At 31.9% G+C, this 27652-nt stretch overlaps 1 protein-coding gene across 1 annotated transcript in view; it reads left to right on the top strand.

Annotated features, from left to right (window-relative positions):
- The window catches only part of LOC139489961 (uncharacterized), a 38719-nt gene extending 12176 nt beyond the window's left edge, over window positions 1-26543 (top strand). Inside the window, exons 7-14 of the mRNA XM_071276811.1 lie at window positions 15555-15700; window positions 16774-16909; window positions 18089-18211; window positions 19903-20046; window positions 22192-22332; window positions 23153-23254; window positions 24265-24334; window positions 26272-26543. Of these exons, the coding sequence (XP_071132912.1) occupies window positions 15555-15700; window positions 16774-16909; window positions 18089-18211; window positions 19903-20046; window positions 22192-22332; window positions 23153-23254; window positions 24265-24334; window positions 26272-26305 (896 nt within the window). The 3' untranslated portion in view covers window positions 26306-26543. The remainder of the gene's footprint in view (window positions 1-15554; window positions 15701-16773; window positions 16910-18088; window positions 18212-19902; window positions 20047-22191; window positions 22333-23152; window positions 23255-24264; window positions 24335-26271) is intronic.
- The last annotated feature ends 1109 nt before the right edge of the window (window positions 26544-27652 follow it).

The following is a 27652-nucleotide window of genomic DNA, read 5'->3' as shown; positions in this document are numbered from 1 at the left end:
AAGAAAAGGCAAATAAGGTCACAAAAAACTCACTTGAAAATGAATTTTTGTCTAAAACGATAATTCTTTGTTCTTTGTTTTTTTAATGTATTATTATTATTACTTAACAGTTAATACCGGCGTCACACATCAGCGTATAGCTCCGACGTTCGCCGGGCGTGTTGAAAAAATTAAGTACGCTGCCAATACGCTAGTACTGTTGAATGCATTCAACCTGTCAATCATATCTGTAACGTGTGCACAACGATTTTTAAGCGTGTATTGGGCGTACGAAAAGCGTTCCTAAGCGTTTATCGGGCGTTTAAGAAACGTATGTTGGCGTATGCCTGGCGTTTGTCTAACGTAGACGCTACGAAGGAAAAAAGTTTCTTGAACTTATTTGAGACGCGTCCCGGTCGTGTCTTGGACATTCTATTATAGGTTGTTTGTTACAAACACACCCGCATACGTTTACGTTAAAGTCGAACGATCTTGAAGCGTATACAACGCGCCTTAAACGTGTCTCAAACTTATCTGTAGCGCGTTAAACGCGCTTATAGCGTATATATAACGTGCGTGTAGCGTACAGGTATACGCTAGACACACGCTTGAGCTGGATGAAAATTGTTATGCTGCATAAAAATTTCCTCGAGTTGTATGGCGTATACCTTTGTATTTCGACGTACTTCAAACTTAAGCAACGCGCGTTTAACGATTGCTTAGACGTTACGGGCGATGTTCGTACATGTAAGCGTAACACAACGTCGCAAATATTTCGTACCGTTATAACCAAAACTTCGACTGAAACGTTGTTTTTAAGCCAGTGCGACATTATTGTAAGACTCCGCAAAATCGACGGTGCTTTTTAACTACTTATTAAAAATTCATGTATTTAAGATTTTTGAAAAATTAAGAAAAACAACATTTTGAAAAAATCATAAAATTCTACCATTATAAGAGCTCTGATAAGCGAACAATTGACGTAAATTTGAGTTGAGTTCGTTTTTACGTAAAAAAATGGCGGTGCGACAACCTTGTAAGCCTTCGAAAAATCGCTCATAAATTACCATATTTCATTTTTCAGGATATTTGTCTTTAAATTCATAAAATTAAGCAAATTAACATTGATGTAGTAAAAACAAATACTAACCTTTTTTCATTTTAGATACATGTTTTTTATTCTCAAATCTGGAATCCCATTTTTATTCCCCGTGGGACAGATTTGCCCTTGTAGTATGGAACACTTTTTTTTCTATGACATCATCATAACGTCATAAAAAAATGCATAAAATACTGAAGGAACCTTTCTGTCAAATAATGGAAAAAACCGTTTTTCAAAATATAAAATAGTTTAGACGATAATCATAGTTTAGTGGTTACAATAAATAAAATATGTTACGCGGGACAGCCTAAACATATCCGGTTTTTAAAAACAAAACGTGTCGCATGCAGCATAAAACATAGTTTCAACAATTATTTTTTTCGTTTTTATTTTAAAAAACATTATTTTTTTAAATATGTACAATAGCTATGAATATGATATCACGAAATTATATATTTTGGACTTGCATCTTGCCAACTACACCGATTTTCCAATGAGGTACGAACATCGCGCGTAACGTCTTAGCGTTCCTCTGGCATGCAACCAACGTATACCGACTTTGTCAATTTTCTCTGTACGTTTGTGTACGCCAGTATATACGCCAATGTGTGACGCCGGCATTAGACAAAACAAATGACTTATAGTGGTTGATATTATTTATTTTCAAAGTGTTCGAATACAACATGTATAAAATCATTTATTTATATTAAAAAACGAATTTTGATCAAAATATTGGAAAATAATGTATATAATTAAAAATCAGTGCTTATTAATATTTTGCATAGTTTTAAACTTTATATACACGGGCTGTATATGTTTGTTTGAACTTTTTTAAGTTTCTGGTTCATTTTTTAACAACACGTGCCTTGTAAATGAATAAAATGTAAAGTCCAGAAAACAATTATAAAAAAACAATATTTTAAATTGTGTAAAAATGTTCCAAACATTGTGCAATCAACAAGAAATTCTAGATAAGAAATTAATTTAAAAATCAAATTGTGTTGAAATCTGTTTTAAACATTTTGTTTTGTAGAAGAAATAGTCGTAGTCAATGTTGTTCTTTTTGGAGCGTGCATGTTATTTATACTTCTGATCAACCTGAGGTAATATTTATACATTTTATGTAATATCAAAATGAAATAAATAGAGATTTGTACATAAGTGAAATGAGATGAACTAATTTTTCGAATGTAAATCTAAGTACATGTATAAGGTCGCATGTTTCAAAATGTTGATTTATGACTAAGACAGTACGAACAAAAAAAAAACAATTAAAACATATACATGTTTAAACAGCAACTATGATTGATTCGTATTGCAATTTTTCAGTTTATTGGATGTGTTACTGTACCAAAACTGAGTTTACATTTCATCTAAAAGAGATAACATTAAAGATTTTGGCTTTCTTTTGAAAAATTGTTTTGGTGCTTCTCAATGTCTTATGGGTTTGATTTTTCTGTCTAGAGATTAACTGAAGTGGAATTTATTAGCCGCTAATCGAAAAAAGAACGGAAAGACTGGTATGTCTTAATTTGTTGACTGAGAAACATATTTTGTGTCAGGTTATGTGTGAACAATATTTTATTGTAAATTAGTCATCTGTTATACTATAGATATTCACATTGTGACAAAGAGTTTTGAAAAACAAGAACACGTGCTTATAATAATTACTCCTTAAAGTTCCTCAGGGTTGTCGTATGTCTAATTATAATCAATCTGAGTACTTATAGACTTTGGTGTAGACTTGCATAATTATAATAATGACTCGGGATGATTTAAAGCTTGAAATATTAAAAAGAAACATGTTTTTTTTATATAGTTTTCTCCCTACAGATGTATTTTTGTAGTTGCTTTCCGGTCTCATTGACATGCACACAATAGCTCCTTGTATTTGTTTTCTGTAGTTCCCTCTGTACAAAACAGTACCGTGCGTTTATATTTACCTTTGTATTAACCATTTCAAAAATTTGTATTACAGTACAAAAATCACGATAATAAAACACGCAATTCATTTGCACCGATCATAAATAACAAGTTATGATACCATTGTTGTTTCGTTAACATAATTTGATCAGTGAAATCATTGATCCTGTAAAATTTCTACTTCACTTTTAGAAAGCGCTTTAATCTTCATTTCTGTCAAAGTTCAAGCCAACAATCTCGAAGGAATACTATAAAGAGACATCCAATTGAACTAACAAACAGAAGTAGCACAGGAAATGATACATCTCCCGCAAATGAAAGCAATGTGGTGCGTGACTAATATACTGACTCCTTGGAACTACGTCATAATATTGTTCATATGGATGAACTTTACCAGCAAGATATCATAGATGTTCCAACAGAGGAAACAGAAACTTGAATATTTTGACTTATATTATTAGTGAAATAGTAAATGTAAACAATTCTAATTGACGTTACTAACGGCATTGGTGGTATTTCTGGTACAGTCAAAAGTTTCATTTTGAATTGCAATTGAAATTAACTTTACAGTACATTCTAACATTTATATTTTTTTAAATGTTTGTCATTCAAACACCAAATGTGATGCATCATTAACAACACATGTTCCTGGTCTTGCAGAGTCGACTAAAGTTTTTGCTGTTGGGTCTAGATTTACAATTCTAAGGTCACTGTTTATTAACTGATTTTGCATCCATTTATCCATAACATTGTCCGATTTCTTGCCTACCGAGACTCCTTTAAATCTTCTTCACTGTCTTAAGGATTGACTGAATAATTGATTGGTTGCTGTTTTAACGTTATCTTCTACACTATTGTTTTATTTTGTCGCAGTCAGTTGTTATTGGTGGAGAAAGCCGTAGAGCCCGTAGAAAACCGCGGACCTTCGATAGGAAAACTGACATACAAATCAGTTAAGATTGGAGTCTATTGCACCTTCAAATTGCGGCATTTGAGAGGTCCCCTTTCTTAAAAAAAAATAAAAATAAAAATAAAAGGAATAGAAAATAACATTAATAAACGCGCAATGAACCGAAATTTATGCATATCAAATATTTGCCATACAAAAACACAAAAACCTAAATATCTTCATTGAATGCAACTGTCTGTTGGTAAGTATAATACCTATAATTAAATCTGTTTGAACTTTGTAATAATCAAAATTTTGTATCATATCAACCAATTTCTTTTTTTACTCTTGAGTTCTGTGATTTAAACAGTAAATATTAAAGGTGGAACATTTCTGATCAGCAGTTACTGTAAAGACTCTGCTTCTTCATTTATAACACCAATGACATGTGTATCCTTTGTCGTTGTATAATTCAGAAGAAACACTAATGTTTTCCCCTCCACTATCCGTGTGGTCTTTCAAATCTTGCTTTCGGAAATAAAACAGAAAATACCCGAGTTGCAATTATTGATTTTTATGCTATGTATATCCACCCTATACCACTCTTTTAATTTAGTTCATATAAGTACTCTATTTAAAGAAGTTTACTTTATAATATTTACAAATGGTCAACGAACTTAAGTTAAAATAGTTGGAATTATGCTCATTCAAAACTTTACCAAACTAAAACCAGGTGAACAAGAGAAAACAAATATGGGTTACAATCTAAAACTGAGAGAAACACATCAACAATTAGGGGGAAACAACGGAACAACCGAAACACTGAACTGCAACAAGAACAATCACCAACATACATCAAAACGGTATATTTGCTAACAACAGCTTTATTCCTGACCTATCACAGGGCATTTGAAGACAAAATATGGTTTGAACCTGGTTTTATGTCTAGCCAGTATATGCTTGGTTTATTTTCATACACTGGGTCGATACCACTGATGGCGGAGTTTGTATTCCCCGAGTTTATCACCAGACCAGCAGTCAGCACTTCTGTGGTGACATGAATTATCATTGATATGGTAAAAATTATAAATCAACTGTTAAAAAAACTTTGATAGTTTTAAATACTAACGCTTTTCTACCTGAGGAATTATAGAGTACATAAGCTGTAGTCGTTAAAATTTTAGAAATTTTGGGTCCCCAATGCTTCTAAACTTCGTCCATTTAAGCCAAATTAACTTTTTTTTATTCCAGCGTAACTGATTAGTCTTTTATTAAAAAAAGACGTTCGTGTGGGGCAAATACAAAATTTCAATCCAGGTATCTATGATAAGTTTATTTAAAAGTCTGTTGGTACCAATTATGTTTTTGGGTTTTCTTTCAGAATGTAGCCAATATAACGGAACTATAAACAACTGTCATATAAGTAGGAGGTTTAGCTAGCTATTAAACCAGATTTAACCATCAAATTACGTCGGACAATGTATGTACCAAGCCACAGTTATAACGGCTGTTTTCCATTCGTTCCGTTGTTTGATATAGTCTCGAATGTTTGATTATGGCAGACTTTCTGTACTTTTCTCTTATTAAAGTATGATTGCCAATGGGACAACTCTCCATAAGAGACCAATTGACACAGAAATTAACAATTATAGGTCACCGTACGACTTTCAACAATGAGCAAAGCCCATACCGGATAGTCAGATAAAAAATGCCCCAGAAATGACAATGTATAACAATTCAAACGAGAAAACTAACGGCCTAATTTATATACAAAAATGAACGAAAAAGTTAAGTTTTTTTTGTAATACAATTTTGTGACTCATTGAAATAAGAAGATTAACCCTTTCAATAACCTCCATGAAACTACTCCCTATTGATATCGTTATTAGGGAGTACTGTTACTGTTATTTAACTGTACAAAACATATAATGAAGAAACACGTACTTTATTTGTATGACATTAGCCCGACCTGATCAAATACTCAAAATAGATTGTATCTCTTTTTCATTTTTCAATCATATAGATAAATTAACGCATTGGAATGAATTAGCAGATTGCCTAAAAAGAATGCTATTTTGAAGTTGACAGCTTACTACCTTCGTGTGTGTAAATTATCAGCAAAGTATTTTCTCAAGCAAATATGCAATATTCTTTTCGTAAAAAATATAATGTTTCAAAATGATAACCATGGAAATATTACATTTAAAAGGTATTGCTAGCATGTTGTAAATACTCGTTATATTATTTCTAGTTTTTGGCAGGAGTACTCATTATGAATATTGTTATGTTCCGACTTTGCATTCCCGATGTCCTTTATAATGATAAAATAATGAACATATATTTTCTTATTTTTGTTTTAATATTATATTAATTAATGTCAATAATAAGGTCTTGTTCATTTAGAGATTTAAAACAATCTGTTAAACTCATTCTGGTAGGTTTTTAAGAGAAATGCAGATTGACAGTTTTTGCGATGTTAAATTCTCTCATTTGAACAGGGTGAAATAAAAAAAAAAACAGTTATTACTTTCCATAAAAAGAAAAAGAAGAATAAAGCACAACCGTTTTTTGTGAAAAAAAACGGGCGAAACCCCCATTTACTTAAAGTAGAATAATACATTTTAGAACTGTCATTATGCATTCCACTATTATTTCCCGCACCAAAGACCAACTAAAGTAATACTGGTAAAGCTGACTAGTTTGCAAGGTGTATTACGATATAATAAAAAGTTCCACGTAATGGGGAAATTAAATTCATGAACGCAAACAAAACATATTATTTATTTCAATGCATTTGATTTCAGAAATCGATTAACTTTTACAAGATCTGCAAACAGTCAAACTGAAATTTCAAAGGTTCAAAATCAATAGAAATGCAATAGTACATACAAAAAGTGAATTGAATTATGGAAATGAAAAGGAAATGGTTCGTGATCGTAATCTGGGTTGTTATATAGTGCATACTTGTGAACTTTACCAGCAGGATATCATTGATGTTATAACTGTCAGTGAGGAAACGGAAATATGTGATAATTTTTATTGATAAATGAAAGCAATTGAAATATTGTAGTGTTTTGCTAAGTGTAACAACCCAAATAACCATATTTCACTTCCTCAAGATAATGGCGTATTAGATAACACATATAGTGTATTCAAAAGTCGTATGATATCGATCAATCTGTGTTTCTCGAAAAACTATCAGCACATACGATTAAACCGATAATTTGGAAAGAAAAATACAAAAAAAAGAACTGTAACACGTATACGTTCAATTACGCGAAAGAAATTATCTTCTACTTTTAAACGATGACTCAGCTTGTGGTCTACAGTTTGGGTTCAAAATAAATTATAACTTCATTCAGACAATGACTCACTGATTTCTTAGCATGTAATTGCGTATTGGCCGTCTTAAGAACACATCAACTATTATTCATATAATGGCTCGATAATCATCTAAGAATGTGTTACTGAAACAAGTTATATTAAGGTTGTTGTTGATTTCCTCATTCTGTACCCTGTAAAACTATATTCATAATTAATAAAAATTGAAAAAGAGTGCGTCCATTATTGTGCAATGCATTTAATGTACTCTGTGTGCACTGATTATGTTGCTTCTTACATTTATGTAGCCAAAGATTTCAAATGGTAAATTTGAAATAATTACGTCAACTAAAGTATTGATAAAATCATCGTTTGATTGACTGTTATGGAATTAATATGACACAGTTTTACTGAATTAGACTTGTCCATTCTTATAGAAACAGACGTAAAGCAGGATAACACTAGCCTTCCGGGTCAACAGGGGTCACAAACTGATGATTAACGAATCTGTCCCATCAAATTAGAGAAAAGGATACAACTGATACAAAGTCTGCCTCAAATCTTGATTTTTATCTAGAAAATTGACAATGAGGGTCGGTCGGAAACAACTTCCCTAAGAAAGAGTTGATTTCAGCTTACCAATTGTGAACTTTTCATTTCTATGTAACAACATTCCAGCAGCGTCGGCATACGGAGGATATATCTCTCAATTTATACGCTATTTCGTGCTTATATTTCCTATCATAATTTTCTTGATATCTGCTCACAAGAAAGCTATCAAACCAAGAGTTTCAAACGGTGAAAGTGAAATCATCACTTAGTATATTCTACAGATGACATCACCAGTTGGTTTACTGTTATGGAATAATAGTTTCACAGATGATATCGGATATGTAACTTATTTCGTAACTACAACATTTTTCCTTTTCACGAATTTGACCTACCGAATAAGATTATTTACCGGATTTGTAATAACATGAGCAACACAATGGGTGCCACATGTGGAGCAGGATCTGGTTACTCTTCCGTAGCACCTGAGATCACCCCCAATTTTTGTGGGTCCGTGTGGCTAAGTGTTTAGTTTTCTATGTTGTGTCTTGTGTACTATTATTTGTCTGTTTTCTTTTTTAGCTATGGAGCTATTTTCGATTTTTACTGTTCCGTTTTGGTATCTTTCACCCGTTTTTTTTAACGTTTTTGTCTTTTGGTCGAATCCGTTCTATGCTTAAGCGTTGTCGGTGTTTACTAGAAATCCAATGACTTTTTAATTTCTCTTTCTGTATTTTGTTCCTTTTTCTGCTTTGCTTTTCTATCACGCTTAGTTGAAATATCGAGTACATCTACTCCTTGAGCAGTGCTTTCTCTTCAAATATGGTCTCGTAGACACTCATCATTTTGCATTAGGTCACAAAAATCTTACTTTTATATACTATAGAATATAGACGATACCACCAGTTGGTTGGACGTTTTGATCGAATACACATTTTAACTAGTTTTTTTATTGTTGATATTTCAGAAAACTGTGTGTGTCTATATTTATTTATGTGAAGCCTGTTTCATTCTTAAGCATCTAAAACAAGAAGAAAGAAAGAAAATGAAGTGGTATCTTGGTATAAACATAAAATGACAGAAATGTTTCATATTTTTTATATATTTAAAACACTATACGTCACTGGGCTCCCTTCAGCCGTCAGTTTGTTAACAAATTAAACATTTATAGGGATTTTACAGTGAAAATGTATCATTTGGTGTATAGAAGGCAAAATATTTGTTGGATTTTTTATATAAAACATGATATAAAGATTTATGAAATATATGATGCTTTCAGAATTTCAAAAGAAAAATGCGGTCATCGTACGTTATTACATGCTTTAACATGAAGCACAGCACATCTTTTGTAAATTCTATTATAATTATACAATATTTGAGTTTCCTTCTTTTACTGCAAAAACAAAAATAAAAAATGCGGGAATGTAGTTTTATGATAAATTCACCTCTATTTGCTCATTTACAAGAAGAACTGTTATTAGTAAATTATATTTCATAGTCGATATTTGCTAAATCGATGGGCAATTTTAAACTCTTGTGATTTGCACATTTAAAATCATTGATCCCTGTAGATTGTCATAGTACCTTAATGCTTCACCTATATATAAAGTGTTAATATGAGTTAATCAGCAAACAAATTTTATGATTTTTTTGTTCTATATACTTGAGAATTTTAACACTACCAAATCGCGAAGGTCTTTTTAATGATATTGACACACATGGAAGACTTTAAACAAGACTCTTTGACAAACATACTGATTTTTACTTTCTAGAACTCAACTTCGCAGTAACCTGCCATTTCGAATAGTAAAACGTTCACATTAAACAATTGCTATGTTAATATCGTTCATCTTCATAAAGCAAGGCATATACTTAGATAGAATACACAAAGCCTGCAGAGTTATTAAGGAAATATACTGAATACATAAAAATACATTTTATCGTATAGGTGGACCGATACAATATGGCTGTGTCTCAACAAACTAGAAACATGTTTTCGACACCTTTTGTCTATAGATACTGAAAAGGTCGTATAATATAACGTGGCTCTGTAATTGTGCATCCTGTCATTGTGTTATTGTTCAATGATATTTTTATATCCTTTTCTTACATTTTTGCTAATGTGCTCTATCTATATGTCTTATTGTGCTTCTTTGTTACATATTTGTTTTCATAAAGACTACGATTATAACACAATGTTGACTGGTGTACACCTTTTGTTGACATTTTTACCTATTATGTCTGTTTGTTTTGTTCACACATCGTTGTCATTATTATGGAATTTGATGTGACTGTCATTTACGTGAAAGATTTAGCTAGCATTAAAACCAGGTTAAATCCACCATTTTCTACACGAGAAAATGCCTGTACCAAGTCAGGAATATGACAGCTGTGATCCATCCGTTTGAGGTGTTTGAGCTTTAGATTTTGCTATTTGATAAGGGACTTTCCAATTTGAATTTTCCTCAGAGTTCACTATGTTTATGATTTTACTTTTTTATGAATGTCATTTTATGTATATTTTCCTATTCCAAACTGAGAAATTCTGACCAAGTGTGAATGTACAAAACATGTATATGGTAGGTATAGCATGCGTAGCTAGAGACGCTTCCAATGCTAGCATAACCGGTCACTCCACTTTTGGATGTCATGCCATTCATTTCTTTTTGGTTGTGACATTTATTTGTCTCCTGAATAGAATTAAAAGATTTGAACAAATTAATGATATAAATTTTTACTGACCTTATTAGGCATTTTGAATATTTACTGATTGCAAAAGTATGAATTATTCGAAATACTAAGAATACTCATATCACAGACATAGATTACCTCAGCTGTATTTGGCACAACTTTTTGGAACTTGGGTTCCCAATGCACTTCAACTTTATACTTGGTTAGCTTTATAACTTTGTTCATCTTAGCATCACTGATGAGTCTTATGTAGACGAAACGCGCGTTTGGCGTATTAAATTATAATCTTTGTACCTTTGGTAACTATTTACACCACTGAGTCGATGCCACTGCTCGTGAACATTTCGTCTTCGACGGTATATACCGCCAAGTAGTCAGCACTTCGGTGTTGACATGGATATCAATTATATGGGCATTTTAAATATTTACTGTTTGCAAAAGTATAAATTATTCGAAATGCTAAGGATAGTTTTATCCCAGGCATATACTACCTTAGCCGTACTTGGCACATTTTTGGGAATTTCGGGTATCCAATGTTCTTCAACTTTGTATTTGCATACCGCATGCATGGTTAGCTATAAATGCTGTGTTGACAAAATAAATTTAAAACAATGCAAAGTAAAGTAATCTATACATCTCAACAACAAATAAACACCAAGTACAGATCTTAAAATACTCGCAGTCACTTACAGCTAGTTCAAAGCCTATAGCCTGAAATGTATTTTTCCTCACATTGTAGACAAAATGTTGGTTGGCTTTCTAACTCATTTTATTTGAGTGTTACTGATGAGTCTTATGAAGACGAAACGCGCGTCTGGCGTATTAAATCATACGAATGGTAACTTTGATAACTAATCTAGTCCAGATGACCATGAATATGTTCGCCTAGTCATAACCACAGTAGTCCTGTACTCTTTTCCGTGACTATATTTTAACTAAATCCTAAATGTATAAGGCATAAACATCGAGACAAGTCCTACATATGAAGCAGGAACTGCTCACCCTTTCAGAATAACTAGGTTTTTTGTGTGCTCTAGTAGTATTCTACTGTTTTTATTTTAAACTTATAAAATTCTGATACTTATTGACCCAAGTATACAGACGTAATGTGTAGTTTGAAGATTAAAAACTCTTGTTTTAAACAACAATGTAAGTGGCTTAACAAAAAGGTAATTGGTAAGATGCAATTATCTATTGATGAATTCAAGTCCAGTATCTCATTACTTGCTTCACACTTTCCGGGGGTTCCCCTAATGGAATTATGATTGATTCACTTAAACGTATAACATTTACTTTTTCATGGGTATTTGTTTCCTTGTGAGATTAACATATACATTCACAATATGATAAAGTGTTACATTAGATCATTCATTTTTAATATAGCATTTAAGAAACTTGCAGTTCATGATAAAAATAATGCTGTTTATTTTATTTCTTAGTTCTTTGATCGTAATATCGTATGCACAAGAATATCTGAATGCAGCTAAAGGTAAGTATTCATTTTTCATAAAATTTGCTCTTTTCAGAAAAATTTAGAGGCAAATGTTAACATTCTTCAATTATGAACTTTTAAGCGCATCCTACAAAAGATAAATAATGATAGTTCCTATTTGTTTTTATTTCGAATAATTAAAAGTATGCTGATATCTAAATGAGATTTTATATGCACCAAATGTTAACACATATGTTAAAAACTGATATATGGAATGTCTATGTTGTTGTCTTTTCTTTGATAAACGACCAATAATAGTTCAAGATATCCTATACACTCTGAAATTGATTGCAATGGCTGGAAACAGATCATTTGATCTGAAAATTATCTCATATATAATATTTTGTTATTCATTTTTCAATACATGTATATTTGCAAACAAAAGATTACGAGTTGACGAAATTTTAATTAAAATAGAATAAAACAACGATGTCTCAAAAGCGTTAGTTCAAACCAAACTTAAAGAAAAGCAAATACTCAAAAACTGCATATCTAACTTTGTCAGACCAAATTGTAAACGAAGTATATATACATATATAACTTGTGGTTTGACCATGCATAATCTTAGATTGATTATCAGAATGTGAAAGACTGTAATATTTAATCAAAATGTAAATGATAAAGGGACAACAGTGAAAGATAGCTACATGATACGGATTATTATTCCGGAGTACACACATATAAGCTTAATAATAGTAATATCCAAAAGATCCGATATTATCATTTCAAATTAAAATACGTACTAGTTTTGATGATTGCCAAGAGCATTCGGTATTTTAAGCGTTCGACAAGACTGAGTATAAAGCAAAAATCAGCAAACCAAATTTAATAAAACCGAAAAATACTTTAATTATAAGCGATGCCATTTTATTTGAATATTTGAGAAAAATCATAAACTCCAACCCTTCTATCGTATTTCGTTTGTATATTAAGTTCAAGTGTAATTCATAACATCCGGTACGTACAAAAAGGAAGGAATTGAATAGGGTATTGAATTGTTTTTTCGAAATAAATTAAATGATTTCATTTTTTTATGAAAGGCCATCTCATATCTCGAGTGTAAAATTTTCTAATATCATAGACTATGCTTTTTTCAGCCTAATGATGCATGTAAAAAAAAAAAAAAAAAAAACTTTCGTTTCCTATTCTATAATTATGTCTTAGTAGATGCTTGTTTCATATTAGTACCATTATCTTTTTTTCTTATCTCGAATGCTGAATAAAATGAACGATTGCACAAACAGCATTCAATCAATTGTTTTTCAAAACTTTCAGTAAGTTGGGATAAGGCTATAAATGGTTGTACCGTTCCAAGGATAGGCAGGCTACGTTCATCCAACGACTCTAGAGACGAAAATGGATTTTACGCTTGGACTGCAACACATGAGTGGTCTTCAGGATGGGCCTTTTTTCAAGGTTAGATTCTAGTCTAAATAACGTTTCAGAATAAATGAATCTTTATAATCAAAATTATAGAATTAAAGTCGGCCAAGTTTGTTTTTTTTTTTTTTTATTGTTTTGTGTTGTGTTTGATATACATTTATTATCAGACTGAGTTTAAAAAGAAGTTAAAATGCTAAAAGAATGAATAAACAAATCTCGAATTGAGATTTTAAGAGCGGTCAGGTCGAGTTGAAACAGTTTTTAATTTATCTAAAAATCTGATGAAAACAATTTCCAAATACGCACACTTAAATAGTGCATTATGTTTATATAAACGATGTGGTATGATTGCAAAAACGACCATTCTCCATATGACACAGAAAGTAACAATTATAGGTCACCGTATGACCCTACACAACTAGCAAAGCTCATACTGCATGGTCAGCTATAAAAGGCCCCGCAGTGACAAAATAATTTTAAAACAATGCAAAGTAAACTAACGTATACATCTCAACAACAAAAGGACACCAAGTACAGATTTGAGAGTACTCGCAGTTTTTGACAGCTAGCTTATTACAACCACTGGGTCGATGCCCCTGCTGGTGGAGTTTTAATTCCCTGAGGTTATCACCAGCCCAAAAGTCAGAACTTCTGTGTTGACTTAAATTATCATTGATATGTTATAATTATAAGATTACTGACAACAAGACTTTAATTTTTTAAATACTAAGGCTTTTCTAACTAGGAATGGATGACCTCAGCTGTTTTTGGCAAAACATTCTGGAATGTTTGGTCCTCAATGCTCTTCAACTTTGTACTTTATTCTGCCTTTTTTAAACAATTTTGATTCGAGCAACACTGATGAGTCTTTTGTAGACGAAACGCGCGTCTGGCGAGAGTATAAAATTGAAATCCTATCATCTAAAGCCAACTTTGCCTGAGGGAGTTGAAACTTTAGTTTCATAATAATTTCAAACTTTATAAACGGACAATTTTAGTAAAGTTTGTCAAATAATGTCAGTACCGAAGCACTGACTACTGAGCTGATGATACCCTCGGGGACTGATAGTCAACCAGCAGAGGTATCGACCCAGTTATGTAAAAAATTGAAAACAACACGTTTAATAAGTTATTGCGTCCGAAGCTTTTTTCGGGATTTACCTTCATCAGGAACGCTCAAAGCCAAACATTTGAAATCCGAAGATGGATAAGTACCGAAAATCGTTAAAGAGCTATGTGTCAAAAATACCTAAAATAAATATATCATCTAAAGCAAACTTTGCCTGAGGGAGTTGAAACCTTAGTTTCATAATAATTTCAAAACTTATCAACGGACAATTTTAGTAAACTTTTGTTATCCCCGACTACTAAGCTGATGGTACCCTCGGGGACAGATAATCCACCAGCAGAGGTATCCAGTAAATGAGTCAACAGTACAACAGTATTATAACTTTGGTCTCACTAGTGTTTGGCATGGTCTTTCTTTAATTGTTTGTGATTGGACTGAGGAAACATAAGGATTTATTTGCTTTCTCTGCGGTTTGTTGGAAGTGGGTGTTTGAGATCTCATAAACATGTTTAACCCCGCCGCATTTGTGCGCCTGTCCCAAGTCAGGAGCCTCTGGCTTTTGTTAGTCTTGTATTATTTTAACTTTTAGTTTCTTGTGTACAATTTGGAGTTTATTAGTATGGCGTTCATTATCACTGAACTAGTATATATATTTGTTTAGGGGCCAGCTGAAGAACGCCTCCGGGTACGGGAATTTCTCTCTGCATTGAAGATCTATTGATGACCTTCTGCTGTTGTCTGCTCTATGGTCGGGTTGTTGTCTCTTTTACACATTCCTCATTTCCATTCTCAATTTTATATTCCATTTTAAGTCTGCTGGGATGGTGTTTTACTGATTCTAAAATGTGTCCATACATGTAATAAAAGTGGATGGGATTTCTCTGTGATGTTATATTCATGATGTTACACTTCTCTGGATTGAAACACATCAGGCAATCTTGTTTCCTTTGTATGACAGCTTCTGCGTCTTGTTTATGGTTTAGAAATTCGTAGTTGACCAAAGCATACTATACCTAAGGTTACAAGATTGATAATATAGGCGGCCTGTTAAGTAGCATTGTTACAAAATACTGGTACAATTGATTACAAAATAAAAAGTACATAAATGAAATCAATAACCTTAATAGATTTATCATAAACTTAACATATTTTGCAGGGTGTATTGACATTAATATACCAAGGGAAGACAAGCAACGATTGTCAGATCACTTCGGAAATATCAATCTCAGCTTTATTGCAGATAGAGATGATGTTTTCCAATGTGCATTCCATTGTACAAACTTGAATTATTTTGTCTACTATGTAAGAACAATTGACATCATTTTGATGTGTTAACTTTCCTAAGATGTTAATATATACCGACTTAATTCTGTAATTACGTCCTTACAAATCTGGTGGTACTTTATTACCATTTTGTATTTGATCTGTCTGTTAATTTTTTTATTTTTGTCAAAAACAGCAATGTTTCCTGTTGATTAATTTCTCATATTTTTGTTGGTTTTTTTTAAGATTTCTCTGTCTTTGATAATTTAACATATATTATTTATAAAAAAAAAAGCATTTAGAAAATGTAGAAAAATCATTGTTCATTTGGTCATATCTTTTTACCTAAAAAATGTTCTGTTTATTTGTCATTCTTCTATTTAAATAAAATAAAATGCTTGGTAAATGTTAATAAGACAGTAGCCAACAGCTCAAATAACCAAAAGGAAATCTAGGGGTCTCAATTAATTGTTCAAAGTATCTACTAGTACTTGAAAATACCAATCACCCGCACATATATACAAAAGCATGATGGCTGTATTCCAAAATAAATAAATAAATAAACTTCCAACAAGATATGTATAACGAAAAGTGCAAATGAGATAGATATCAGGCTAATTTCACATTCGGGGACATAAAGCCAATCAGAAATAACACAAATGCAATGATAGTAATACAAAATCACAAGAAACAAAACATAGTTCAATGCACAATTTCTGCAAGGTCAACACATATTTTTAGATCAAGATACTCGAAACGCAATGCCATTGTTCATATTTATCTAGTATAATACATTTACATAGATGGATATAATGCGATGTGTACTAATTCGTTAATGAAATAGCAACTTGTCAACACATTTTGATCAACTAAAGTCATCTCATGGTCGAAATAATATTTTTTCTGAATATGCATGTAGTCGTGTCACTCGTATTAAACAAATGAATCAACTATCACCCAGTCATCTAAATTGAGATGCAATGACTATCTATATCAAAAGAGTTCAAGCTGTAGTTTAAAGTTGAAATATGAAATGCAAATAAGTGTCAATATATAAAAAAGCTTTCAAGTGTCTTCGTACATTTTTACTTTGAGACATTTTTGTTTTACAGATGAACTTCTGTATATGTTTAACAAGCATTGAGAATTATCCAGTTATCGATAGCACTGGATGTGTTACTATCTGTCACGACGATTCAGTTTTCTGCTCATCCGGATTTGGACTTCCGTTATTTAAGTATCGGACAGGTGTATATATGTTTATACTAATATCAGTTTCTTTGTGATCAAGGATTTAAATTTCCAATATTCAAATTATTAATATAAAAAAAATGCTACTTCTTGTTCAGAATGACAAGCATATAAACGCACCAACAATTTCTTTCAAAATAAATTCCTAAGTTCCACTTAATTCGTTATGTAATTAATGTTTGCTAACACTTATAAAAAAGGAAATACTCTCGTTGACTAGCAATCTACCAGCAGAAGTATCAACTAAATGGAAGTCGTGATATTAACGATACTATGTTTTTGCATCAGATGCGCATTTCGACAATAATTGTCGCTTCAGTGATGCTTGATGCAAACATATTTGAAAATTCAAAATCTTATTTTACAGGTAAAGAGCTTTTAAGCCAAAAAAGACAAAATGTGATTAGTGAAGGCTGGTTAAGGAATCAAATTTTTGCATCATATTTCCTTATATCCCAATACTTTCAAAAAAGTAATAACTGTGTAATTATGATATTAAGTACATAATGCACAAAACAAACCTATCGAGACACTAACAAGAAATGTACAGTTATACAGATACACACTGGCATAAGTATACATCAGAAACATGTGAATTTAAACAACTATATATTGCGGTAGGCCCTTGCACATCAGCAACAATGATAAAAACCATAACGTATAGTAAGCTACAAAAGGCCGAGGAATGACAAAATGGGAACTTTTCGAACGGAAAAATCAACGTTTTTTTTTCAAACTAAAGCAATAATCAAAAACAAAATATCAGATAGCATCCAGCAACATCCAGTGAATTAAATGCTCGGTTTTGTTGTCAATCATGTTTTTGGGGCGCTTAATCACACACCCTATACTCCGGGATAGTGGTCTGAAACGACAGCACAAGAATAAACAGAAAAGAAAAAAGTTAGATGAAAGGATTAGAGGCTTAACGATACAATAACAGAGAGACACGAATATCTTCTCTACGATTGATTGCATTTTCCGAAAGCTAGCTCAGACGCGTTTTCAACAAATAAAAATAAATCATGTTTTCCTAGATGTAAGGTACTGGAAAAGGATAGTCTGCTTGTTCCCTTTAATTTCTTTAAGACACTAGCCAACAGATAAGTGAGTTGGTAAAATATAAAATGACTATTATATTATAACAAAGTTGCCATTAAATGCTTTCATTTTTAGATTTGGATATTGTACGACCAATAGCATATTCATCTTCGTATCATTGTGTATATAAGAAAGATGGTTATAACTTCGATAGAAATTGCTATTCTAGTTCTCATTACTTTAAATGCGACGGAAAGGGTAAGAGTCTGTTACGAAGTAACCAAAACACTTACTAAAAGGTGATTTTTCTATATAAAAAATCAAACAGAAATCATTCTGCTTTTAAAGATTATTTGTTACCGTCTTAATCATGTTTAATTAATGTCTCTTTTTTGTTTGTTATGCTCTCGGTCGATAACCGTCTCAATGACGTCGACCCTACACCTCATTTCATTAATATGTTGTGTTGCATTTCAACTGCTTGTAATGAATGTTTTATGTTACTTTTATGTGTTAATTCGACGGTTTTGGCAAATTTTAACCTTTGAACTGAAATTAAAAAAATCCTCTCAAATCTATTTAAATAACACCCTTTATAGGTTTGAGAGAAAATATGTCAGATATCACTCATAATGTCTTTTTAATATTTGTTTTTATTTTTTTACGCAATTGCTCCATTCCAAACTCAAAGACCCATTGAAAGAGTTGGTCCTGATTTGTTTATTTAAAAAATGACTAACATGCATGTTTTACAGAGGGATAAATCGTACTTGACATACAAATCTGATTCAAACAAAATTGTTTCTGAAACTGACATTATCAAAACGCTCGATTTCTTAATTGAAAGCATATTCGTTACGTTTGTAAGAGATTTTTTTCAACAAAAAAAATTACATTCCCACGGAAACATCTCCTTGCCAACTTGTATGATGTAACTTCATACTGGAATTTTTTAAGAAGAAAGGACAGAAGTTATCAGACTCCTTCAACTTTTCTTACCGCTATATAGATGATATTTTCTCACTGTCATACAGGTTAGAGGTTTAGCTAGCTATAAAACAGGGGACAATCCACCATTTTCTACGTAACAAAATGCCTGTACCAAGTCAGGAATATGGCAGTTGTTATCCATTCGTTTGATGTGTTTGAACTTTTGATTTTGCCATTTGATAAGGGACTTTCCTTTTTGAATTTTCCTTGGAAATCAGTATTTTGTACTTTTCACTAAAAACCTCAAATTTAGGGATTATGTTGAATGCATCTATCCTTTCGAACTATCCCATATCTTGACCTATATCCAGAAATTATCAATGAAGGTCGGTTACAACTTTACAACAAAGGGGAGGATTTCAGCTTCCCCATTCTGAACTTTCCATTTCTTTGTAGCAACATTCCAAATGTTCAATATGCTATCACTTAGAACTCTTGGTTTAACAGCTTCCTTGTACGTAACAACCTCGCATAAGGAAATCATGCTATGAAATGCAAGTTCGGAAATATCAACTGAGAGATATATACTTCAAATGCAAGACAGTTCTACAGAAAATTTGCAACATAAAAATGGAAAATACACAACTGAGAAGCTGATATAATCTTTTATGTAGCTGTGAAGTTAAGTTTTGTTCACAAACAACCAAGTATGTTGCTATTTTGAGAAATTTTTAACGACATAAAAGGTTGGTATTTTTTAAAGCGTGCGCTTCCTAGTATTTTGCCACCTACATCGATGTCATCTGCCCTGGTGCTGATTTGGGGCTTTAGAATCCCTTGCCGAGGTTTTGGCGTACTTCAATAAAAGGCCTTCCGATGTAACTGCAAAATTCTAGCAACATTGAATATGTTTTACGTGATGACACTTTTTTGATATAATTTGTTTGCTGTTTGTATCTTCAAACTTTATTTACTGCTGCAGCACTGCGAACTTCATTACAAATCGTTTGTTGTTGTAGATAATATTGGTCATCCTATGAAGTGGGCTAATGCTATTAATTATTGTACAAATTTGAACTCAAAATTGTCAAAAACAGTTGGTAATGTGTCATTAGACGTGTGGTCAAGATATTTCCGATACCAAATTTTATCACCAGATACTAGTAAGTTTTAAAGGTTTGACATATTAAAGTAGTATTCATTTCTTTCTTTTCCTTCGATAAATAATTTGTTGAAGCGTCATTACGATTGTGTTTATAATTATTGAACCTGAATATACACTATGTTAAATATTTGTACATCTAAACAAAAATGCCCGTTGAAGTAATCAGTGCATTTGTTCACGAGCACTTTAAAAAAAACTTGTAGCTTTTGTGCTAAATTGCATTATTTCGTCTCGTAGTGAATCTGAATTGTACACTTATATGCAAACAAAATTGCAAATTAAAAACGTCACATTTATATTAACTCAAAATATGAAAAGTTGCAAATGTATATATATAACATTAACAAGTGTGTAAATGGAAGTTGGAAACATAATAAGCAAGGTATAAATAGCATATAAAAGAACAAGCATCGAAACATAAAACAAAAATAAATGAATATGGTAATCTTGACAATAAAACAACTATTCAAAAGAAACAAAAGACAAGGATATAAACAACAATAAGTAACCTGGTTGTTTTTCAATAAAACCTATATAGTAAGTAAAATAGAAAATGCCAGGTTACAATGGGTCACTGGCGTTACCTTCCTGCCTGATTGAAGTTATTAACGAAATATTGTTCGATCATTGAGGGGTGTTTAATGCTACATTAGTTTTTATTGATGGAGGAAGCCGGAACGCCAAATGAGAACAACCAACAATCCTAGTCAATTAAGATTTGACTCTTGAACACATTCAAAGTCGCAACCTCAATATTGACAGTGAAGCGATATAGTAGACACAACTTGGCCATCTAGTCCTCTACAAACCTACTAATGGTAAAAAGCAGCACATATCTGTTGAAAAAAGGCACAAGGATTTCAACATGTACATACAAAAGAAGTAGAATTAAGTAGACTTGTAAGCGTTCAAAAGCAGTGACTATTCTACAAATAAAAAACAAAAGCACAAAAAGTTGAAAAGCATTTAGTACCTTAAATACATGGTTTACTCAGTCCGAATCGAATTGTGCTAATCACACAAAATTTTAAATAATATGACATGGGCATATCAAAGTAGTTTATGTCCCTTAAATGATCTTCGAAAAGTATATGTAGTAGAAGTGGTTGTCTTTCCATTAGAATTCCGAGCACCTTCTTGTAATCAAATATAATTATATAAATTGAATCTAGAATATTTAGAATATATGAAACGGAGTTAACAAAGAGTAAATAAAATAGCACGTGGATATTAAAAATACTTTTTATATAAGTCAAAGAAACTGAAAAGGGAACGCTATGGCTATATACGAACGACGAAAAGACAAATAAGTCCACAAAACAACACACAAAAAACGTTAAACGAACCCCACCAAAGTTTGGGTGTGATCTCAGATGCTCCGACAGGAAAATCATAACCTGCTCTCTTTCAAAGAAATACATAATGTTCATCAGAGTAAGTACATAATCGGTACTAAGTCTCATTCGGTGATCTCACAGTTAGGGAAAAGAGGACGAGGTTATGGTTCAGACAATAAGAACATAACCGTGGTAATCTGTTACATATATATTATATGTAGATCAATAAAATTATGATACAGTGCGTACAACATCCGAAAGAATAATTTAACGAAAAAAATTGAGTATTGTATTCGACAGTTAAAACTTGAATTTAAGTGTTTCCATTGAAATATTACATTTTCATGACAGTTACGTGATCATTTTATTTTGTTTCAAATTCAATCAAATAAGTAAAATATGTCTTAATTACAGATAGAAAACAATTGAAGATGCCTTTAGGAAAAAGATTGAAGATTAAATGTTCTTTACGATACTTTTCAATTCACTTTTGCAACCACTGAAATGCATGAGCAAAATACAATGTTTGTATAATGCTGTAATTTCAGTACATTTTGAAATTAAGAACAACAATAATAGGTAAACTGCTGACAACCAGCGTATATATATTACAGGCATATTAAGGAAAAGTACATTAATTTCGTATATATCCTTTGATATCCTACTGAGTTTGAATGTCCCTCTTGTATTTCTTTCGACCCTCTTTTGTATTCTAGACCGACACACGAATCAGATGTTTATGTGTTACATTTGAAGGTTAAAGTGAAGGTGTGTGTTTAATGTTGGATTTGTTTTCATCATAGCAGACAACGAAAGACGAAAATGTGTAGCAGTATTTATAAACAGAAATAAAAGATCAAACAGTAATTCTATCAAATGGAGCCATTATCAATACAGGAATTGTTCAGACCTGCTTCCTTTTATTTGTATCGGTGATATTAATACGAGTACGTACCATATTTGCTTTACTACTTTACAAAAGTATTTTACGTCAATATGAATAGTTGTACTAAATACGGATAAACAAATACTTGCCTTCATCTGTTCAATGAGACAATTTGCCCGTTGTCTTAAATTCATGGGGCTTGAATTCTTTTTGATTTGAACATGATTTGTTCTTTAGTCGCGAGTGATTTTGAATAAAAACTTAAGAGGCCAGCATATTAAGAGCTTCGGCAGTAGGTGAAAGGTCTGGAACTTTTAGCAATTCTTGGACCGCTAGTTTTCTTCTTATAAAATTAAAATCAAGTTTTATACTTTTGTTGCATTTTAATATGGATTTTGTTTTTTAATTATGCACATTTTTCTTCTGTTATTTAAGATAGATTTCGCAATTGTAACCTTAATGAAAATGTAGTCTCGTTGAAAGAATTGAAGGCTCCCCTTTTTTCTTTGTTAGAGTATGATATTGTTATATATTGTCACATGTCTAGTTGCAGACATTGATTTGCTTTGCCTTTGTTGGTACTATACTAACCTTGTTTTTATTTCCAGAAAAAAAACAATGAAAATCTTAGAATATGATGCTTCATTGAGTAATACTTGGAAACCAGAATCATTTTAATACACGTACTTAAAAATTGGCATTGCAGGTCATTATTTTTCTAAACTGCTGAATATGTCGTTTTTCTAACCTTACTCTGTTTGAGATGTATTCATTGATATTAAAGAAAAATGAAACACTGTTCGTGTATTAAAAGTTCTTGATAACCTCAACTACATAAACTCACCTTATTTGCTCATCTTGACATGTGCCTTTATCTGTAGATTCGAACATTACCAGTGTTACCAGAGAACATATAAACACAAATGTAACTGATATTTCGACGACACAGATTCCATCGAATTATAGTGAGAAAATGGAAATTGGTAAATATGTAAAATAATCATGTGTAAATAAGTCAAAATGAATATGTCTGTCGTCCTCTGATTTTATATATAATAGAAATGCTTTGAAGACTAATACGGTGACCCATTGTTGTTAATTTCTGTTTCATGTGGTCTCTTGTGAAGAGTTGTCTCATTGGCACTTAAGCCACATTTTTTTTATTTATAATGTGTATTCAAAAAGTAATTATAAGTGCTTTTCCATGAATGTATATGATATTAATTGTTTTCCATTACTTTTTATACATATGAACAGTATTCCACTTTTCTTTCAAAAAGATACGAAAAAGTATGCATGTGCCATGCAGGCATTTGAAGCAAACGAATATATGCTTGAATAATATTTAATCACAAAACTGATGAGCACAAATGCTTAATAACTTTTACTGAAAGATATGATCCAAGTGGGTATATATTATACGAATTAGACCTGCAGTCCTAGATTTTCAATTTCCTATTATGCCTGCGTCGCATTACAACATCTCAAATGTAGTTCCTTGAATGTTTCCTTTCCATATGAGTCGAATTTTTCGTAGTATTATTATTTACACGCGTTCATGTGGTCTGCTGAATAGCTTTAGTTTTAATACATACTTTTATTGTAACTCAAACTGTATTTGTTATTCAGTTTCCTTCAATTTACAATCTGGTGATCGCGCATTTTTCGTTATGAATGCAAGTAATCATCTAATTTTGATAACAGGGAAACTATGCATTATTATGGACTTTTGAAGAATATTGTACGTCAAATTATTTATTATTATTTTATTTATTTTTTTATTTATTTTTTTTTTTGGAGGGTTTCTGCAGATTAAAATGTTGTTTTTTGTTGTTGAAAACAATGTGTATTAATCATTTTTAATTAAAATGTTATAAAATATTTTGGTTTTTGTTCCGGTTGACCGACTGATCGCGATTTGGCTTTGGACTTCAAGCAAGGGTTATTTAATTCTAAATCAAAATACTAACCTTATATGTTTCTTTCAATTTAGATGTAATTGTAAAAGTTAATATTGTGCTGCTGATGTTATCCATAGTAATGATTGTTCTCTTTTCAGTAAGGTATGTGTTGTATATATCTGTATAAAGATTTCAACGATTTTCCTACTCCGTACATTACAATCTTATTAAACCGAAGTTCACTTATTTAACTTATAATGCCTTCTTCTACAATGCATGTGAAAAATACGCTAGATATCCTTACTTGAACTGTGATGAGATGATTTAAGCTTGAATATTTCTTAAACTCATTTTTAGTTAAGAAGCTGTGGTACGACTGTCAACGAAATAACTCTCCACAAGGGACAAAATGGCACAGAAAAAGCAACAATTAATCTACATTATAAGTCACCGTACAGACTAAAACAATGACCAAAGCCCACACCGCATAGTCAGCTGTGAAGACCACGAAATGACAAATGAAAACAATTCAAACGCGAAACAAACGGCCTAATTTGTTTACAAAATAATGAACGAAAATCAGGTATGATACATAGAATCAAACGATAACCACTTAATAACAGGCTCTTACTTTGGACTGACACAAACAAATTGTGGTCGAGGTATAAATAAACTAATTTAAAGGTGAGAACAATCCCCTAACCTGGGACAGTGGTGTAGCAGTACAATTTAAGAACAATTATAAAAATTATGTACGGTTTGGATAAGTCGTCAGATTTTAGGCAATCATATGTGCACCAATTGCGCCAAAATTAACTATCTACAAAACATTTCAATTTTTGAACTAAGGCTATTCTACCTCAGGAATAGATTACTTTAGCTGGATCTAGCGAAACTTTTAGGAATTGTCGTCCTCAATGCTCTTCAACTTCGTATTTCATATGACTTGTTTACCTTTTTTGGATTCGGGCGTCACTGATGAGTCTTTTGTAGACGAATCACGTGTCTTGCGTAAATACAAAATTCAATCCTGGTATCTTGATGTTTATGTAAAACCACTTGGTCGATGCCGCTCCTGATGGAGTTTGAATTCCCCGAGGGTATTACCAGCCAAGTAGTCAGCACTTATGTGCTGACATCAATTATCATTTATATTGCCATATCTATTTTTTGAATTTTTGGACTACTAGCTTAAAGGCATACTTCCTCAGAAATAGATTATTTTAACTGTATTTGGCAAAACTTTTAGGAATTTTGGGGTTCAATGCTCTTCAACTTCGTATTTTATTTGGCCTTTTTATCTTTTTTTGGATTTGAGCGTCACTGATGAGTCCTTTGTAGATGAAGTGTGCGTCTGGCGTAAATACAATATTTAATCCTTGTATCTATGATGAGTTTATTTAATAGAGGAATAGATACTGTTGTTGTTATGACCAGACCCAGTTAAGTCAAGATCCGTCTAAATAACATATAATTGATAAGTACAATAAGGTTTTTATTTCGTATTAATGCCTAAAATTGATAACACCCACTGTTGTTAGTGGTTGTCGTCTGTTTGTGTGGTTCATAAGTGTTTCTCGTTTTTCGTAATTATATAGATTAGACCATTGGTTTTCCCGTTTGAATGGTTTTACATCAGTAATTTATTTTTGGTGCCCTTTATAGCTAGCTGTTTGGTGTGGTCCAAAGCTCCGTGTTGAAGGCCGTACCTTGACCTATTAAGATTTCCTTTTATAAATTGTTACTTGGTTGGATAGTTGTCTCATTGGCACTCATATCACATCTTCCTATATATATATTCAGTCTCATTGGTAATCATACCACATCTTTATTATATATTATCATTAGCTATATATATATACTTCTTAATTGATTAAAGAAAAGGAAAAATGAATTAAGATACAGCAAAGAGTTTTATGCATTAATAAAATCTAACTTTTTTTGGAAAGAGGTATTTATTTAATTATTAATTGATGTATTTTTGTAATGTAATTCACATTTAACTTTATTCACATTCTGTAACATTTGCAGTCGGTATTTTTAAATGTTATATGTTCGTGTAGACAAATTATAATATTTTGTACGCGTTTTTGTTTTAGGGTTTGCTGCAAGAAGAAAACTGACCCTAAATAACTTGAGGCTGACAGCACTTACATGTATCATAGAGCTTTATTTATGTATACATATCATTTTAGACGAATACTATACTTGAGAAAACTCTTTTCTGTGTGTACAAAGATCTTTAAATATTATCATAATCATGCTATGTTTTCTTTATGAAATAAATATCACTATATTGTTGAAATGTAAAGAGTTACAATGTACAGGTGAGTTATTATTGTAAAAATAAAGACAATGAGTATATTATGGGAATACACTGCTTTGCATTTGTCTGTCTGCCAATGCATCCTACTTTCCGTATCGCTTTTCAATCGTATATATTTTGTTCTTATAAATATATTGTCATTATAGTTTCTGGTTATGCCTTACTTTGTGTAACTTTGTCATTTTCTACTTCCTGTTTGTCGAACTAATCCGGATCTTAAAATGACAAGCAACTAAACTAATTAGATATTAGAAGATGTGGTATGAATGCCATTGAGACAATTCCCCATCCAAGTCAAAATTTATAAAAGTAAACCATTATAGGTCAAGTTACAGTCTTCAACACGGCGCCTTGGCTCGCACCGAACAGCAAGCTATAAAGAACCCCAAAAAAATACTAGTGTAAAACCATTCAAACTGGAAAACGAACGGTCAAATCTATATAAAAACGAGAAAGGAGAAACTCTTATGAACCATATCAACAAACGACAAATACCGAACACAGATTCCTGACATGGGAAAGGTGCAAACAAATGCAGTGGGATTAAACGTATAAATGGTCACGTATTTGAAACATTTTAGACAGCAAGTCATTATTAATCGATAGCATTGCTACAACATTCATTTGCTTGAAAGGTAAATTCACAAAAATACTGAACGCCGAGGAAATTCAAGAAAGGAAAGTCCTAAATCTATTGGCAAACTCAAAAGCTGAAACACATCAAACGAATACAGGTTGCACTTTGCAAATACAGCTGTTTCTCAAAACACGCCTCTTTTGGGGAGATCTTGAATATTCATAGAAAATTATTTTTGTTTACATACTGGTTCCCAGTTATGCTTTCTGTGTTCCATTTCTCAGAGACATAACTTTGGAATGTTACCAGTAAATAAATATGTGCATATTGTTCACATAGAAATTTGTGGTAACCTTTCAGTCCAGGTAGGGGTAGTTAAGAATATTAGTGTTAGTTTAAACTCTGAGAAGTTCAGGGCATATAAACGTTGGAAATAAGCCGCAGCACCGCCCTATAAACCCCATAGTAAAAGTGGTACAGTTTTAGCCGTAAAATGAGTTCCTATGGGAAATTGCATTGTCAATATTTACAGAAATGCAACCTATATAAGGTGAAAAAGGGGGAACATTCAGAATTA

Source organism: Mytilus edulis, chromosome 9 (assembly GCF_963676685.1).
Source record: "Mytilus edulis chromosome 9, xbMytEdul2.2, whole genome shotgun sequence".
Lineage (NCBI taxonomy): Eukaryota > Metazoa > Mollusca > Bivalvia > Mytilida > Mytilidae > Mytilus > Mytilus edulis.
The sequence above is the reverse complement of the archived record's forward strand: the minus strand, read 5'-3'. Positions and strand labels throughout refer to the sequence as shown.